Here is an 18,481-nt window from a genome sequence, read left to right on the forward strand (position 1 = left end):
CGCAATGTTACGTAACGCAACGTAACGGAACTCAACGTAATGTAACGCAACGTAACGTAACGTAATGTAATGCAACGGAACGGAATGTAACGCAACGGAACTCAACGTAATGTAACGCAACGGAACGGAACGCAACGGAATGGAACGGAACGCAACGGAATGGAACGGAACGCAACGTAATGGAACGCAACAGACCGGAACGCAACGGAACGGAACGCAACGGAATGGAACGCAACGTAATGGAACGGAACGCAACGTAATTTAACGCAACAGAACGGAATGCAACGGAACGGAACGGAACGGAACGGAACGCGTTCCATTCCGTTGCGTTCCGTTTCGTTCCGTTCCGTTCCGTTCCGTTCCGTTCTGTTGCGTTCCGTTATGTAGCGTTACGTTGCGTTACATTGCATTGCGTTACAGTGAGGTGCAGTGAGGAGGGTCCGGTGCCAGAGGATTGTTGTTCTCCAGTCCGTGATGTTAGTCTCCTGTTCACTGCGGTCGCAGGTGAGTCTGTGTTGTCCTCCCCGGGGAGTGAGTGTCCTCCCCGGGGAGGGTCCCCGTTCCTGTCCAAGAAGCCTGAGAGAGAGTCGGGTCCCCTGTCCGAGATCCCCGAGAGTCCCCGGATCCAGTCCGAGATGTCCGAGATCCCCGAGAGTCCCCGGATCCAGTCCGAGATGTCCGAGATCCCCGAGAGTCCCCGGATCCAGTCCGAGATCCCCGAGAGTCCCCGGATCCAGTCCGAGATGTCCGAGATCCCCGAGAGTCCCCGGATCCAGTCCGAGATCCCCGAGAGTCCCCGGATCCAGTCCGAGATGTCCGAGATCCCCGAGAGTACCCAGATCCAGTCCGAGATGTCCGAGATCCCCGAGAGTCCCCGGATCCAGTCCGAGATCCCCGAGAGTCCCCGGATCCAGTCCGAGATGTCCGAGATCCCCGAGAGTCCCCGGATCCAGTACGAGATGTCCGAGATCCCCCCCGGGCCCCAGTCCACGATGTGTGTTGTGTGTCTTCCCTGTGGTGTGGTGAGTCCTTCACGGATGTATAGTGTTTTCCCTGGGGTGTGGTGTCTGTTTGTCTCTTGTCTGTGCAGGACTCCCGGCGGCGTTCCCACGCCGTCCGCACCCCCCCACGGGGTGCAGCGCACCTCCCTGCTGCGGTGGTCCTGCCGGCGCAGCGCTTCTGTTTGGGTGCAAGGCACCTTCCCGCTCCCCTTGTTTATGGCTGCGCAATAAAGAACTGTGACAATTGCACCAATTCTGCTTGAGGTCTGCTTTTGGGTTCAGGACACTCCACACACCGGCCCGCCAGCCGGGACACAGTGGAGATTTAGAAAATCTCTGTGTCTCTGTTTGCATCTGAAGGAGGGGAGGTGGGGATTTACATCACAATTGGTGATGTCGTGTTTTTTTCAAATTCTGATTGGCTGCCATGGCTTCATGCTTCCCGTTACTCTGCCCCCTACAGGTTTGGCTGCTCACAGCAGCTCTGAACCAGGTCAATGAAGTTTTTTTGTAAACGTCGATGGGGAAATATTCGTTTTTGTAAAAACCCAGGTATGTGTAAACATGACCTGACACAAACAGAGGTGACCTGACGCTTTATGTATACATGCAGCTTCTCTGAGTAGGTTTCCTGCCGCAGTCTAATAAAATGTGCATTTGAGGTTGATTGATGACTTTAATACCTGTAGTTTCCCTGTGATGGACTGGAAATTCATCCAGACTGTAACCTGTCGTTCATCAGTAACATCCTGTGGAGATGGATGAATGGATGGATGGATGGATGGATGGATGGATGGATCGATCGATCGATGGATCGATAACTATGTGTTTGTTTTGTGTACATGTGTCACGCCCCACTCCTCAGAGGCCTCCTAGGGGCGTGGTTGGGTGTTTTCCCTCTCCTGTCTCTCCTTCCCTTTTGGTTTTCAGGTTGTGTTTAAGGAAGTGGAGCTGCTGAGGGAATCATCACCTGATTCAGTTCAGCTGCGACGACCGGGTGGAGCTCGTTTTCTGCTGATCAGCTGCACCTCTTAAGCGTGTGCTCGACTCCACTCGGCGCTGGATCGTAAAACTCCCTGAGTTAGTGGACCTGCGTGTACGTTGTCCCAAGTTAGTCGTCTACTAACGTCGTTTCCTTTGCTTCCCCTTTGAAGACTCGCCAGCCTCAGCTTCCTTGGTTCCTGACCCCCCGTGACCAGATCTAACTCGTGCACCAGTAGCTCCTGCCTCAGCTAGCCACCTTGACCTCCTGCCTCCGGAGCCTGCAACACCGTCAATCCACGCTTGTTAAAAGAATAAAACTCTTCCAAGCGTAATCATCTGTCTCCCGCTGGTTTCTCCGCACCTGAGCCTCTGAAGTCCCACCGTAACAACATGAGTGCAATGTACAATAAAATGAAGTATGATTATACCTTCAACCATAACCATAACAAGTCAGATAAATTAATTAAGGCCTACAAAATAATCCTGATTTTAAGTTATAATTCTGTTGATTTCACCTAAACCAACTAACTACCTGATATCAAACACCCACAAATCACTCGATTCAACGTTTCCCTCATTTGAACTGTTGTGGCCTCCACTTGGTGAGCACCTGCATATTTCACTACAAGACTGATTTGATGGTAAATCACTAAAACTGACTAAATGAGTTGAGTCAATGATCTTTTGTATAGTTTGTAATCAAATATATTTGCCTGAGGAGTAAATCAATTTAATAGTTAACCGTTCCTAAGAGTGACATATAAGATGACAGGAAACATAAAAGCAGCTTTCTGATAAGTCTTTGGTTTTAATCACATTCATTAGATCACTAATTATCACTCATTATAACCATTTTTCAGTGAAAACTCTTGGCTGGATTTTCAAGTGTGTCTTTACTTGTTTGTTCTCACGTGACTCTATTGAACAGATCCCATCGGTTATTTTAGGATCTTCACACAGCTCCATTTTATGATTCTGTCCACTGCGCGCCAGTAATCCTTTGACCCTTATAAGATACCTGGGAAAACACCGGCGAGCTGCTCTTCATGCCAGCGCTGAGTCAGTATTTAGCCTTGAGCGTTCAGTATCAGGTCTAATCAGCTGTTGACGTCTTTGTTTGTGTTCTGACATTGATTAAGAAGGTAGAAAGTTCAATTCTGCCCTATTCACCATGATAGAACTAATCTACAAGGAAATAGAAGGAGGAAAAGGTGGGATTTTGAAAGGGTGCTGTAAAGGAATGGTCACGTTTTATGATCTACTGGAAAAGTACAACTAAAAGAGGCAGGACTGTCACTGTTTATAAGGATGAGGGCAACAAACCAGACGCACTTTTAGAAAGAGAGGACGAGATTACGGTTAATCTCACCGTCAAAATCTGTCTGAGGGAAACTCAAGGCTTTATTCAACAGCTTTTCCATTAAAAAATCAACATGCAGATATTGGCACTGCTTTCACTGAGCCTCACAGGTGAGACATTTCATCTCTATTTTCACCTCTATTTTTTATTTTGTTTTCTTTCAAACACTCAGTTTCTCATTTACAATGTTTGTAATTGTTCCAGATTATAAATTACATATCCGTACATTTACTCACGGTAAAACTTTTGTCTGTGTGTTTATGAGTCACTTTTATCACTATTAATGATGTAGATTTTATCACTGATGTTGTCTTTTATTCACGTTTACATATTTTGTGTTGCTTCTTGGCATTACCAGTAAGAAGACTGCTGCGATCACAATGTTTTACTCCATCAGAAAAATATGAAAACTGACTTGTGCATGTCTTATAATTCACACGTTTCCCTGTTTTTTATCTGGAATCAAAGCTTTCTTTCTCCTCCTCTCTTTGCAGCGGCTCTGGGATTGCCTCTGTCTCCCCCTGACGTTGCACAAAATCCAGTTTTACCTAAAGAGCAGAGCCCCCTGCTGGGGGACGTGCTTCCTGTGCTGGGCCATGTGGAGGTGGGGAATCCTGCCCCGCAGCCTGACCTCACCCCCAAAGAGCAGCTGCAAGGGATGGCAGCAGAGGTGAAGGTGGAGGAGGTAGAAGAACAGCCTGAGGTGAAGGTGGAGGAGGTAGGAGAACAGCCAGAGGTGAAGGTGGAGGAGGTAGGAGAACAGCCTGAGGTGAAGGTGGAGGAGGTAGGAGAACAGCCAGAGGTGAAGGTGGAGGAGGTAGGAGAACAGCCAGAGGTGAAGGTGGAGGAGGTAGGAGAACAGCCTGAGGTGAAGGTGGAGGAGGTAGGAGAACAGCCAGACATTCAGGTAGAGCCTGAAGTAGAGCTGGTCTCTGAGGTGCATCAGGAGTTTAACGAGAATCCAGAGGAGGAGAGCGAGGAGGGGAGCGAGGAGGGGAGCGAGGAGGAGAGCGAGGAGGGGAGCGAGGAGGAGAGCGAGGAGGAGAGCGAGGATGAGGACGAGGACGAGGACGAGAGCGAGGACGAGGACGAGGACGAACTTGTTGAAGACCCGGACCTAAAGGGAGAATCAGAAGTTCCAGTGGATCCAGAACCTGAAGACGCCCTGAAGTTCCAGGTGGAAATGAAGCTGAAGGAGGAAAGTGACCCGGACTATGAAGAGACGCCTGAAGAAGCGGAGGGCGAGTATGAAGCGGAGGGCGAGTATGAACCGGTGGGCCAGGAAAGCACGGAGCTGGAGCCGCTGGACGACGACGGCCTGATAGCAGAGGAGCCGAGCGACGCCGAACTGGCGGAAGCAGAAAAGGCCGTGAGGGCGGCGTTTCTGGGTCCAGACGCTGAAGTTCTGCCGGGGGGGAAGGAGGCGCCCGTACAACAGGCCAGATCCGTCTCAGAGGCAGACCCAGTCCTGGACCTGGGGTCCGAGGTCTCTCAGGACGCCTCACCAGATCTCTACGGCGCTGCTGAGCTGGACGGAGGGCCGGCTTTGGACATTTTCGGACAGCCCATCTCACTTTCAGAAGACTATCTCCCCAGTGAAGAGGTGAGGAAGGGGATGAGGGCTGCAGCGGCGTATGACGAGATGTGGGCGGGGCCGGTGATGGAGGAGCACCATGAGCTGGACGGAGGGGCTCCGGGCGGCGTGGAGGGCCCCGAAGGCCCCGAAGGCCCTGCAGAGGCAGGATATCTCCAGAAACAAGCTCAACCAGGTTGGTGAAACGGTCAAACAACCTGCTGACGCTTTCAGTCATGGGTCTCGTTGTCTGCTTTTTCATTTCAGTGGAAACAATAGAAAATGCCTCAGGTACTTAAATACATTGCTTGAATTGCACTCAAATACAAGTAAAACTTGTTATGAATAGATTATTTCATGCCTGTAAAAGTACAAATTACTTTTCTCAAACACAACTGAACTTCTCAAAGTATTAGTTACTGTGGCACTACTTTTACTGGAACTTTCAATTGATCTGTATAAAATATTGAGCAGATTTCTTGGGAAAACAAGGCAAAATAAAAAGATTACTCTGATCTTGTAAAGAAAGGTAATAGAGTGTATCACATTTTACTGGTCTGGTTCATAACTAATTAACTACAGAGATAACGAGGTGAATCCTTGTGCAGATTTTAATCAATTACGTTATGTTAATTCAATTTAACAAAATTAGAAATTTAACAAACAAATGACTGTAGGTGTGGTGGTGCATCCTTTAATGAAGATAGTTACATGCACAAGTTAAAAAAAATACGTGCAATTTAATTGCGTTGTGTCTGAAAATTGGATTTCTATTCCTCCTTCATGGTCATGAAGCGTTTTAGCAGTGAAACCTTCTATTAATTAGTCATCTATTCTAGGTGCGCTTCTCTGGTAGAAACACGTGCACGTGGTTGTGATTTCACTTTGTGTCCACAGAGGGGTGCTGTTGTCCCGGGGTGACGTATGAGGGCAAGTGCTACCAGTTCTTCAGCGAGCCGAAGAGGGCTGCAGATGCTGAGGTAGCCACGCCCCCATCAGGCACCTTTCATTAGTCCTTGATTTCTTCATTGAATGTCGACCGATGTGGCCGTCATGGCTTCTCTCCACAGTTCTTCTGTCAGGGCCGATTCCCCGGCGGTCACCTGGCCTCCATCAGCAGCCCGCAGGTCCACCGGGCGGTGATGGGCGACATGCTGCAGAGGACTGGAAGCCTGAGGCGCACCTGGGTCGGAGGGCTGCGATATTTGGACGTATGAGTTTTAAGTTGGAAACCTGTTGACGTTTCTCACCACAGTTGTGTGGACGTTTGATTGGTCAGTGTTCCGTCTCACTGCGTCTCCTTGTGATGTCAGACGGGGCGCTTCCTCTGGCTGGACGGGGCCCAGTGGGTCTACGCCGACTGGCTGGCCGGGGAGCCCAGCAACACTGCAGGCCTGGAGGACTGCATCGAACTGCTGCCTTCTGGTACCTCTCGCTCTCTTCACAGTCGTTTGCAGCATTTAGTCTCCTCCGCCCACGCACAGTGTGTTGAGCACAACGATGAGTTCAAAATGACCAAAATCCCCAGGTTTGACATGAGATTTGCAAATGTGAGCGAAATCCACCTCCAGGGAGGCAAAACGTTCAGGGAAGACCAGCTGGTGGTTCGTATTCAAATAAAAGTGAAAAAACTCACAACTTAGATGTTTGTAAAACTTCACAGTGTGATTTACTTCCAAGGTTGTAAATAATACTGTCATCCTGTAATCTGCTTTTCATATCAGTTGATAAAATTATCAAACTGAACATGTGACTGAACATGTGACTGAACATGTGACTGAACATGTGACTGCAGCACCATGAAACAATCTTAGATATCATGTAATGACATGGAGGCCAAAGTGTGAGGGGACGTTGTGAAAACATGCAGGATGAAGGATGCAGAATCCTGTGATCTGAACGGCAGCACCAGTTTGTAAACACACTTCTAGAACGTTTTTATTTTAGCTTACTGTACAAAGGGAATTGAAAATGATTATTAAAAGAAAAGACGAATCAAAGGCCAAGATATCAAGGAAATCCTTCGCTGAGAATTAGATTAAAACAAGACTTTATGGTGATGCAATTACAGACTTTCAACTCTTTCAAAATGATCCTCAGGTTGTTTTAAACACGTCAGAGTCTTGTATTCTGTCTCAACGTAACAAAAATAGTCAAAATAATCTAGTAATAAACGGCAAGTCCTCTAGATTGTTCTCTTGATGACGGTTGGTGCTGCAGGACGTCTGACCTGATGTTTCTCTCTTTCAGGAAATGGAAAGTTTAATGACTTCACCTGCTGGGAACCTCAAGCTTTTATTTGCTCCTTCCCTTTTTAGTGGACGAAGAGGAAAGTCTTCTTCTCGTCTGCTTTATTACTGATCTGGGCTGTTTTCTATAACTGTTTTAATGTGGGTAAATAAAAGAACTAGACGACACGGAACCATGCAGCAGAGGTCTGAGAACGAAGGTGAGAGTTTGGAAGTGGGCGGGGCTTAGTCGTATACTGGGACGGCCTACATGCTCCTCCAATCAGGGACATTTGAAGAGATGACGCTGTTGCCAATGGAACCACTTCACACTGAACTCCTTCAGCAAACTGAGCAGGATGATGGTTGTAGAATTGAAACATTCAGAAATAATGACAGGAAATATATTTGTTGAACTTTTCTTTTATTGGCATGAAGAAATTGAAACATTCAAAGCGTTACCACGAATTCATCTGTAGATTCAGCCCTCGACTTTCCTTGAGTTTGTTGTAGTTATTATTATCAGACTGTATGTATTACCGCTGTGCTTCCATTTGTGTTTTTTTTAAATATTGTTTTGCACTGTTGTATAAAATACATTAAACTTTAACCTTCTATGACCTGGATGTCTTCATTTGTTTAGATTGTATGGTTGCGAAAGAAAAATGTACCAAGAGTGTGCTTCTACCTTAATGTTTCCAAAACAACTTTAACTTTCAATGTCTAGCAGTTTGGCAAAATTACTGTTTTGTTTTGTTTTGTTTTGTTTTGTTTTGGTGGGACTGGAAGGCTTGAATCTGTGATTGACAGTTGATTCTTCAGAGCAAGGACGTAAAGCTCTATTTCCAGTGATTTCATGTCTCACATTAGTGCATGATGAGCTGTCTGCACTCGTCAGGCCATCACCGTGGAACACAGCATTTCCCCGATGGGTCAGAGAGACGCTGGCGACGCGGCCTGGAGCTTTGTGGAGATTTGTCCCAGGTATTTACCAGGCACCGAGGGTCTGCGTCCCACCATAGAAGGCCTCCTCGGCTCACTCCTCCTACACAGTCCAGCATTCTGGCTCACTTTGCAGGACCAGTCCGATTCTGGTCCACAGAGTCTCTGTGGACCAGAGTCAGAAGCAGTTTGCACTGCAGGTTCAGACGTGTTCGCTGGTCTTCAACACGGCCGGCTGTACGTACGTGTCACTACGTTCTGCTGTCACTCCACAGTGACTGAGTAGCAAGTCGCAGTCCTCGCCCCCCCTTCAGGATTGCAGCAGCTCAACGCCCTTTAGGTGGTGTTTTCACCGGGTGGAGGTTCTGGAAGCTGCACATGCTGCTGTGACTCATTTTCCACTGGCCTCCACAACCTTCCCCCGACCTCTGGACATGGAGGTGAGGGTTTACCAACGACCGCCACCGCTTTTATCCATCCATTATATGGACCCACAGTTTCCCCGTTTACATGCGCCCACCGCTCAATCCAGTCATTAACATCTCGCAATGACTTGCGTGTTAAATAGTCGATGAGGAATGATGGGAACATTGAGCCTTGCTGAGGCTCCATTGCCCCCCGCTGGGAAGGAGACGTTTGCTGGAATTAAAAGATCAGCAGAGATTCCTCCTGCAGCTTTACTGCAAAGAGTGTGGCCACAAAATCATGTTATTAGACTCAGCACGTTATCAGATGTGGTTTGTCTGCAGAGAGCGTCACGCTGGTGGTTTATGAAGGAAGAGCAGGTTGGATTCCTGCTGTTTGAAGTCACTGGCTGGATGGAAATCCACACTGATTATTAATGTATCTGTTTAAACCAGAGTGACTCAATATTGCTGCTTCGCGTCTGTCACTGCAGCTGGTTTCCTGACCCTGTGCAGCACAACCAGCTGTCTCCGGTACAGCACCAAGGCTGTGGATCCTCTCGCCTAAAAGCCAGACCAACACTCACTCAGCTCATCTCTCTGCAGTACCTCTGGACTCCAAGACGACACGTAGTGTTTACATCACAGCCGTTACACAGCAGCACTAATACTGTGTGTATTAGAGTGCAGAAGGAAGAATGAAAGGATTTAATGCAGAGATTTCCTCCGTGAAAACTGAGCCTCACCTCAAAGGCCTTGGAGCAGCTTTAGTCAAGACTCGTTGAATAAAATATTAAATTAATATCAAAGTGTTACTTCAATTACTTTTCTAACTTGTTAACTTTAGATACCGAGATGAATTCACATTCACTCTCCACTCTGGGTGTGATGTGGTGGAAGAAGCAGCACAGGGATGAGAAATGTTTGGGGAAATTACATGAAAGATTTATGAGACACATCTTTCTTTTTGTATTTTCCACATGTACACAGAAATATTAGCATAGACTTATTCAAAGGAAGAGAGGACCAAGATTCCATCAAAGGGACGCCATTGACTGAGAAGAATTCAAATGTTGTTCATTAAGACTGATCGCTTTTCACCAAAGTCAGAATTTATAACAACTTGTTTTGGAGTGTTTAACCTCTAAATCTATTCATGGTCTTTTTTTAACTACCAAATTATAAATTGAAGGGAACATGAGAATATATGGAGAAAAGGAGTTGAGGGGCTAATTATAAGACGTGTTTATGTCATTTTAGTAATATTAACACCGTTTGACTGAACACCACTACTGTACATTGATCTATAGTCAAACAGACACTTTTTTTGTATTTAAGGACAACAGCACTCAAAGTATGTTCATATAGACCATCGTAATGCTCATTGAGATAAATGTGCAACAACGGTAAAAGAGATATGATTCTAATAATGGCATTTAACAGTGATTCTTGTTTCTTGACTTTAGTGCCTTGAGTTGAGTCAAAGTATAAAAAACATCCTTCACCTTGGAAGGGTTCAAGTTTTTCATTTATATTTTACTGACTAATGTGAGATTATTCACTTTTTTCAGGTTTTCATTAATCAAAATAACATATATGTAACCTTCTCACAATCTAATTTGTTGTTGTCTGTTACACATATTTCCGTTTCAGGACATCTTCAATACGACATCAGGAAAAGATGCAACATTAAACCCCCACCCAAGAACTAAATATCCGAACTCGGCCGTGTGGCTCAGTTTGGTTGTTTCTGTTGAACGAAGTCTCAACAGTGGAGAGTGAAGGCAGGCAGGACAGAACCTGTCAGAGGATGAAGAAGGAAGAAGAAATGCTGAGTGAAGGTACTAATGCTGAAGGTGTCGGTTCCAGGTTCCAGGTTCCAGGTTCCAGGTTCCAGGTTCCAGGTCAGGCCTGCAGATAAACTGCTTCCTGCTGTTTGCTTAAAAATGAATGTGAACCTTGTGAAAGGAAGCCGGGGGGGGGCACACAGTCGTCTCAACACTTCAAACACATCCACCCTCAAGCCTTTCAGGATGAATGCTGATGTCTGTCGAGGAGCATCCACACATTTGGTTTTCTAATGCATGCAGCTGGTCTCTGCTGAGAGAAGGTGGCTTGTTGTGCACAACAGGAATGTGTGTTTGAAACACAGGATTCACAATGGTGAAATGCTGGGGGGGGGGGGGGGGGCAACGTGCACCTGGTTGTCTGTCAGGCGGGTTCCAGCCGGAGACCCCGGCTCCGTGGGGGGTGTGGCACAGATGATGCTGCTTTTTAAAAAGAAGGAAGCAGCCAGAAGCTCACAATCCACTGAAAAGCCACCGGAGGATCCTGCTTCCAACAGGTACGCTGCACACTTCCCGCCGTTCCACATTGGAATACTGTAGTTATTGTACTTACCATTTAGTACTTTTACAAGAGTAGAATTTTATGATTTAGACACAACACTGCTGGCATCAAACGAGAATGTGAAACTTGAATGTGGCATTCCTCTGAGGTAAACAGTAACTGGATGCATCGTCTGCATGTGACTTATTGACCCGGGGGTTTAACCAGCTGTGCCTCTGAGCTGCGGACTGAAGTCCAGTGACGTCCAAAACAGACTAAATCCCATCCATTGTCAATCCATTCCAACATTTACTGAGCTTAAAATAAGCCACCGACACACAAATCCTATAATGACCACCTAAAAATAAAAAAAGAGTCAAATAAACCATTTGTGGGCGTAACAGTAGCTGCAGCAGGCAAATGTTGGTGATCATGCAACTATTCAAAGACACTAAGGCGGGGTTGCATCAACAAGGATTCCTTTTCATCTCAAATGAACCTCCAATACATGGAATAGCCTGACGGAGGAAACCCGTGCATGGAAAGTGTCCGTACAGAAACCAGGGCGAATTTCACAGGGATGTTCTGATCGAAGAAATGAGGAATTAAACTCATGTAGAAAACTTGTTTTATTCTTTTACTTCTTTACTCTAAATCTACATCAAATTAAAATCATTTTGTTGCGTCAAAGCATTTACCAGAACTGACTGGAAGGAAAAGTGATGGAGAAACAATGAATGCACCGCCGATCCCTGAGCAGAAAAACCATCAACGTCCCCCTGGATGAACACATTCTGATGGAATAAAACACTTCCTCATGTGGAGACAAACTTCAGCTGCTCCCAGTGAGGGTCAGAGGTCAGGGTGAGGGGTGAGGGGTTAGGGTGGTGTTTGGGGTTTGGAGTCCAGGTCAGGGCTTTGAGGGTAGAATCTGGGAATAGGGATAACTTGTTGGTCAGGTTTAGGTTGGGGTTAGGGGTTCAGGGTTGGGTGGGGTGAGGGGTTTAGGGTTGGGTGGGGTTAGGGGTTCAGGGTTGGGTGGGGTGAGGGGTTTAGGGTTGGGTGGGGTTAGGGGTTCAGGGTTGGGTGGGGTGAGGGGTTTAGGGTTGGGGTTAGGGTGGGGTTAGGGGTTTAGGGTTGGGTGGGTTAAGGGTTTAGGGTTGGGTGGGGTTAGGGGTTTAGGGTTGGGTGGGGTGAGGGGTTCAGGGTTGGGTGGGTTAGGGGTTTAGGGTTGGGTGGAGTTAGGGGTTTAGGGTTGGGTGGGGTTAGGGGTTTAGGGTTGGGTGGAGTTAGGGGTTTAGGGTTGGGTGGGGTGAGGGGTTCAGGGTTGGGTGGGTTAGGGGTTTAGGGTTGGGTGGAGTTAGGGGTTTAGGGTTGGGTGGGGTTAGGGGTTTAGGGTTGGGTGGGTTAGGGGTTTAGGGTTGGGTGGGGTTAGGGGTTTAGGGTGGTGGTGGGGTTAGGGGTTTAGGGTGGTGGTGGGGTGAGGGGTTTAGGGTTGGGTGGGGTGAGGGGTTTAGGGTGGTGGTGGGGTTGGGGGTTTAGGGTTGGGTGGGGTGAGGGGTTTAGGGTTAGGGTTAGGGTTGAGTTAGGTGTTTAGGGTGGTGGTGGGGTTAGGGGTTTAGGGTGGGGTAAGGTGTTTGCAGTTTAGGGTTGGTGTGTTAGGGGTTTAGGGTTTAGGTTTGGGGTCAGGTGGGGTTGTGGGCTACAGTGTTTAATCTTCATGTGGAGACAGTCCTCCACCACCTCCACCTGTCCAGCAGGTCCAAGGATTGGAATCCAGAGGTGGAGTCAAGAATCCCAAACAGACAAACTCCAGTCGATGCTGTCAGTCTGTTACTGCTTTCCTACTTAATAGTTTCTGATCTGTACCTGAACATTCTGCATGTCTCACACTGCTTGTTTGTTTGTTTGTTTGTTTGTTTGTTTGTTTGTTTGTTTGTTTGTTTGTAGCATTGACTGACCACAAAGCGATGGACCAGAGCTGCACTCATGAGTTGAGCCGTCACCACAGTCTGGGAGAGGAGATCTTTCACTTTGCTGGTCACAACATCAGCATCCGCGAGTCTCTGGACTCGTTCGGGGCTCTGGTCTGGCCGGGGGTACTTCATCCTGACGGAGCACGTCTGCAGCACTTTACCTCCACCTTGGTTCATGTGACTCTTTCTTCCTTAGGCCATCGCTTTGTGCCAGTTCCTGGAGAACCACCAGCAACAGGTGGAGCTGGTGGACCGAGCAGTGCTGGAGCTGGGAGCAGGGACGGGGCTACTGTCTGTGGTGGCCAGTCTGCTGGGTGAGTGCACTTTAACACCCCCAACAGTGACCCACCCTCACACTAGGACCTGCCACTCAAAGATCAAGTAAAACCACAAGCTGCATTTTTACAACTTTCTTGCCACAACTATCAATAAAAGGATGATGTATGTCAAGTTATAAATCAACTTCAGAGGAAACAGTTACGTGGTTTCCTGTTTATGCGCTCGGCTACAAAAATGTGAACTGAATTGTTGAAGCTGTTCGTGTTGAATGGAAAATACATTTTAGTATGCTGGAGGGTCTCAAAGTAAAAGGATCAACAGTGGGATTCATTGTAAGAGGATTACAACTGTCCACCCACACCACATTTCTAGCATTGCCAACAATCCAGCTGGTATCGACCAACAAAGTACTCACTGTGTAAATGTTAGTCCTTCAATCGGTCCATCAATTGCTCTGCGGAGGAAAAGGATTTCCAGTAATCGAATCCCCCATTATCATTCAAGGATTTAACTACCCGTTAATAAATGTCTAAATAAAACCATATAACCTTCAAACAAGGAGAGGTGATGATTGCACATTTCTTAGTGGATATGTACGATTTCAGAGTCCTGAAGCACTTTTTTTTTTTTATATGATGTTTAATATTTACTGAGTCCAGCAGAGCAGCGAGACTGGTCCTTCAATCCTCCTGGAAAATAGCACCATGTTCATTTCTGGAAGAAAAAATGTTTTTTCGTCTTTAAAATGTAATTTACAAATGTTAATGGAGGCCCAGTAAGACGCTCTATGTGAAAGCTGGAGGTGTCTGTTAGTGAGAGAATATCTCCTGCAGGCCACCAGTCTGCTAGTGAAGGATTCTCCTGCACAACTGAGTAGATGGACATATAGCATAGCAACATAGCATGTAGCATATTGTTCTCGGCCCACGTTGTGTGGGGTCATTACAAAAACAAACGACAGTGTGGTGGCCTCAGTCACACAGCGAAGACGTGGGTTCTTTTTAACTGATGTTTTAATGCTCCGTCAAGCAAAACAAACACCAAAACACCGTAGAACTAGTAAAAAACAAACACAAAATATGACAACCAATGAGCAATTAGTTGTCAGAAACATTACATGAATGCATAAACATAGGAAAAACTTCAAACGTACCACTTGGGCCTGTTTATGACCAAGGCTGGGATGTCATTCTTCTTCTTTTCCTCCTTTGACAGTCTCCTTGAATATATGCGTCCTCTCAAGTCCCGAATGCCGCTTTCATTCATCGGTAACCCGGAAATATAAATACAATAACAAGTGGCCACGCCCACATTATACCAAACCCAAAACATCCAGCAAATTCTTAGTCAAACAAAATACCTTTGTTAACAAAACAAAGTCATGTCATTTGTAATAACATACAAGGAATAAGAAATGTGTAAAAAGGAAAATTGAATTGAACATCTGTTGGCATGAACAAAGGTTACGACATGACGTCCTTCACAAACAGGACATACTGTTCTCTGGTAGGAAACCCAAGTTAGCACGTAGAACGTTTGGACCCGTTATTAGTCAGTCCTTACAAATCTGGTCTGACATACAAATTCACATGAGCTGTAATATTGAGGTTTGTCACCATCCCCCAGTTTGACTTGACTCCACCTTCCTCCAGGGCACCGCCCATATCTCAATAACAAGTGGTCCACTGGAGGATCTACCACCTCCAACATATCTCGTGGCCTGCAATCATTTCAAAACCCGTTGAGGAGAAACGTTCTCTCCCCGGGTCTTCTGGGTTTCCGTGGTCATGGAGTCTCCTGGGACTCACCTCTACCCTCACAAATACTCTTGCTTCAGGTTTGATCGGCTCCTGGAAGCCTGACTTAGGGACAAAACATTGAACTTGACTGAGATCAGATTTGGTCTGACGTTTTTATCTCATCCAAAAATCCAGCGCATCAACTTATACACTAGAAGATTTTCCACCAGGCCATACAGGCTTTTAATATGAAAGTGATTGACAGTCCAAAGTGGACGAAGTGTAACCTAATTACTGTTGGTACTTACCTTCATGTGTTTTGGGAATGCCCTCCAGTTTCTGACTGCTGGAATAAGGTAACCAAGAATTTGGGAAATATTTAGAAATTTCCAATTCCCAAACAGCCTCCTGGCTATTTAAGATTCGGCTGTCAGAGATGACGCCAGGTTAGAATTAGAAAAATCCTAGTTTCCATTTTAACTGCTGCTAAGAAGACAGTTCTTCATTTCTGGTTCTCTGCTGGGTTTGGGTTAGTCTTGTTTGTCTCTGTCTAAAATAATTCAGCAAATCAATGGTGGAATGTATATAGTTCTGTTTTGTTTGGGTTTTTTGTTACTGTCTGGAATCCTTACTGACTGTATTTATTCTGCAAAATTCTCTCATGGAACAAAAACAATATAAAAATGTATCACAAAAAAACAAAACAAACATCAGCACCCACTACTGGCCCAACTCGAAAACTTCATTTTCAGCACGTCTGCCACTGTCATGTAAACGGGCATCGTTTTCAAAAGATTGCTGCAGAAACCTGAAGCATTTCTGAAATGAAAATGCCAAAACAATGAGTTTTCACCTGAAATCCAGTCGTGTGGAACTGGACCTGAGTCCAGGGTCTGAGTCCAGGGCCTGAGTCCAGGGTGTGAGTCCAGGGTCTGAGTCCTGGGTCTGAGTCCAGGGTCTGAGTCCTGGGTCTGAGTCCTGGGTGTGAGTCCTGGGTGTGAGTCCAGGGTGTGAGTCCAGGGTGTGAGTCCAGGGTCTGAGTCCTGGGTCTGAGTCCAGGGTCTGAGTCCAGGGTCTGAGTCCAGGGTGTGAGTCCAGGGTGTGAGTCCAGGGTGTGAGTCCTGGGTGTGAGTCCAGGGTCTGAGTCCTGGGTCTGAGTCCAGGGTCTGAGTCCAGGGTCTGAGTCCAGGGTGTGAGTCCAGGGTGTGAGTCCAGGGTGTGAGTCCAGGGTCTGAGTCTAGGGTCTGAGTCCAGGGTGTGAGTCCAGGGTCTGAGTCCAGGGTCTGAGTCTAGGGTCTGAGTCCAGGGTGTGAGTCCAGGGTGTGAGTCCAGGGTGTGAGTCCAGGGTGTGAGTCCAGGGTCTGAGTCTAGGGTCTGAGTCCAGGGTGTGAGTCCAGGGTCTGAGTCCAGGGTCTGAGTCTAGGGTCTGAGTCCAGGGTGTGAGTCCAGGGTCTGAGTCCAGGGTGTGAGTCCAGGGTCTGAGTCCAGGGTCTGAGTCCAGGGTCTGAGTCCTGGGTGTGAGTCCAGGGTGTGAGTCCAGGGTCTGAGTCTAGGGTCTGAGTCCAGGGTGTGCGTCCAGGGTCTGAGTCCAGGGTCTGAGTCCATGGTGTGAGTCCATGGTGTGAGTCCAGGGTGTGAGTCCAGGGTCTGAGTCTAGGGACTGAGTCCAGGGTGTGAGTCCAGTGTGTGAGTCCAGGGTGTGAGTCCAGGGTGTGAGTCCAGGGTGTGAGTCCAGGGTCTGAGTCCAGGGTGTGAGTCCAGGGTGTGAGTCTAGGGTCTGAGTCCAGGGTGTGAGTCCAGGGTGTGAGTCCAGGGTCTGAGTCTAGGGACTGAGTCCAGGGTGTGAGTCCAGGGTGTGAGTCCAGGGTCTGAGTCCAGGGTCTGAGTCCAGGGTGTGAGTCCAGGGTGTGAGTCCAGGGTGTGAGTCCAGGGTGTGAGTCCAGGGTCTGAGTCCAGGGTGTGAGTCCAGGGTGTGAGTCCAGGGTGTGAGTCCAGGGTCTGAGTCCTGGGCGTGAGTCCAGGGTCTGAGTCCTGGGTGTGAGTCCAGGGTGTGAGTCCAGGGTGTGAGTCCAGGGTCTGAGTCCAGGGTGTGAGTCCAGGGTGTGAGTCCAGGGTGTGAGTCCAGGGTCTGAGTCCTGGGTGTGAGTCCAGGGTGTGAGTCCAGGGTGTGAGTCCAGGGTGTGAGTCCAGGGTCTGAGTCCAGGGTGTGAGTCCAGGGTCTGAGTCCAGGGTCTGAGTCCAGGGTCTGAGTCCAGGGTGTGAGTCCAGGGTGTGAGTCCAGGGTCTGAGTCCAGGGTCTGAGTCCAGGGTGTGAGTCCAGGGTGTGAGTCCAGGGTGTGAGTCCTGGGTGTGAGTCTAGGGTCTGAGTCCAGGGTGTGAGTCCAGGGTGTGAGTCCAGGGTCTGAGTCCAGGGTGTGAGTCCAGGGTGTGAGTCCAGGGTCTGAGTCCAGGGTGTGAGTCCAGGGTGTGAGTCCAGGGTGTGAGTCCAGGGTCTGAGTCCTGGGCGTGAGTCCAGGGTCTGAGTCCTGGGTGTGAGTCCAGGGTGTGAGTCCAGGGTCTGAGTCCAGGGTGTGAGTCCAGGGTGTGAGTCCAGGGTGTGAGTCCAGGGTCTGAGTCCAGGGTCTGAGTCCAGGGTGTGAGTCCAGGGTGTGAGTCCAGGGTCTGAGTCCAGGGTGTGAGTCCAGGGTCTGAGTCCAGGGTCTGAGTCCAGGGTGTGAGTCCAGGGTGTGAGTCCAGGGTGTGAGTCCAGGGTGTGAGTCCTGGGTGTGAGTCTAGGGTCTGAGTCCAGGGTGTGAGTCCAGGGTGTGAGTCCAGGGTCTGAGTCTAGGGACTGAGTCCAGGGTGTGAGTCCAGGGTGTGAGTCCAGGGTCTGAGTCCAGGGTCTGAGTCCAGGGTGTGAGTCCAGGGTCTGAGTCCAGGGTGTGAGTCCAGGGTGTGAGTCCAGGGTCTGAGTCCAGGGTCTGAGTCCAGGGTGTGAGTCCAGGGTCTGAGTCCAGGGTCTGAGTCCAGGGTGTGAGTCCAGGGTGTGAGTCCAGGGTCTCTGGAGACGTGTGGGACAGCGGAGGCTAGGGTTCGGTCCTCTTCCTGCACGCCCTCATGTGTGTTGTGCAGGGGCCCGGGTGACGGCGACAGACCTCCCAGACCTCCTGCCCAATCTGAGCTTCAACCTCCAGAGGAACACCAGGGGGCGGTCCCGCCACGCGCCCCAGGTGGCCGCCCTGTCCTGGGGTGAGGACCTGCAGCGCCACTTCCCCCTCCATTCCAACCACTTCCAGTACGTGCTGGCGGCGGACGTGGTGGAGCCCCACGGCCGCCCGGAGGACCTGCTGGACACCATGGGGTACTTCTGTGGACGGGGAAGTGGAGCCACTCTGCTGTGGGCCAACAAGATCCGCTTTGAGTCGGACCTGAGGTTCGCCCAGCGCTTCCAGGAACGCTTCAACGCCACGCTGCTCGCCCAGCTGCCGCAGCAGGAGGTGTGGATCTACGGCGCCACGGCCAAGGAGTGAAGGGCCGAGCGGAGACGACCTCCAAAGGGTTTGGCTTCATGTCTGGTTTTAGCCTCGTCCAGACTGTCTACACGCCATTTCTATTGAAAAAGCATTGGGGGTTTTGTGTTTTGTGTTTTGAAAAAATTACCCATTTACACAGCAACGGCAGAAACACT

General features: G+C 48.5%; 1 protein-coding gene across 1 annotated transcript; it reads left to right on the forward strand.

Moving 5' to 3' along the window:
• Positions 1-10,828: 10,828 nt before the first annotated feature.
• On the forward strand, positions 10,829-18,323 carry mettl21cb (methyltransferase 21C, AARS1 lysine b; the record flags this gene model as incomplete). The annotated part of the gene is made up of 4 exons (XM_080498521.1): positions 10,829-10,836; positions 12,771-12,919; positions 12,993-13,110; positions 17,926-18,323. The coding sequence occupies exons 2-4, from the start codon at positions 12,791-12,793 to the stop codon at positions 18,321-18,323; spliced, it is 645 nt and encodes a 214-aa protein (XP_080354647.1). The 5' UTR covers positions 10,829-10,836; positions 12,771-12,790.
• Between the last annotated feature and the right edge of the window lie 158 nt (positions 18,324-18,481).

The sequence above is a fragment of the Blennius ocellaris genome (genome assembly GCF_963422515.1).
Source record: "Blennius ocellaris genome assembly, chromosome: 6".
Taxonomy (NCBI): Eukaryota; Metazoa; Chordata; class Actinopteri; order Blenniiformes; family Blenniidae; genus Blennius; species Blennius ocellaris.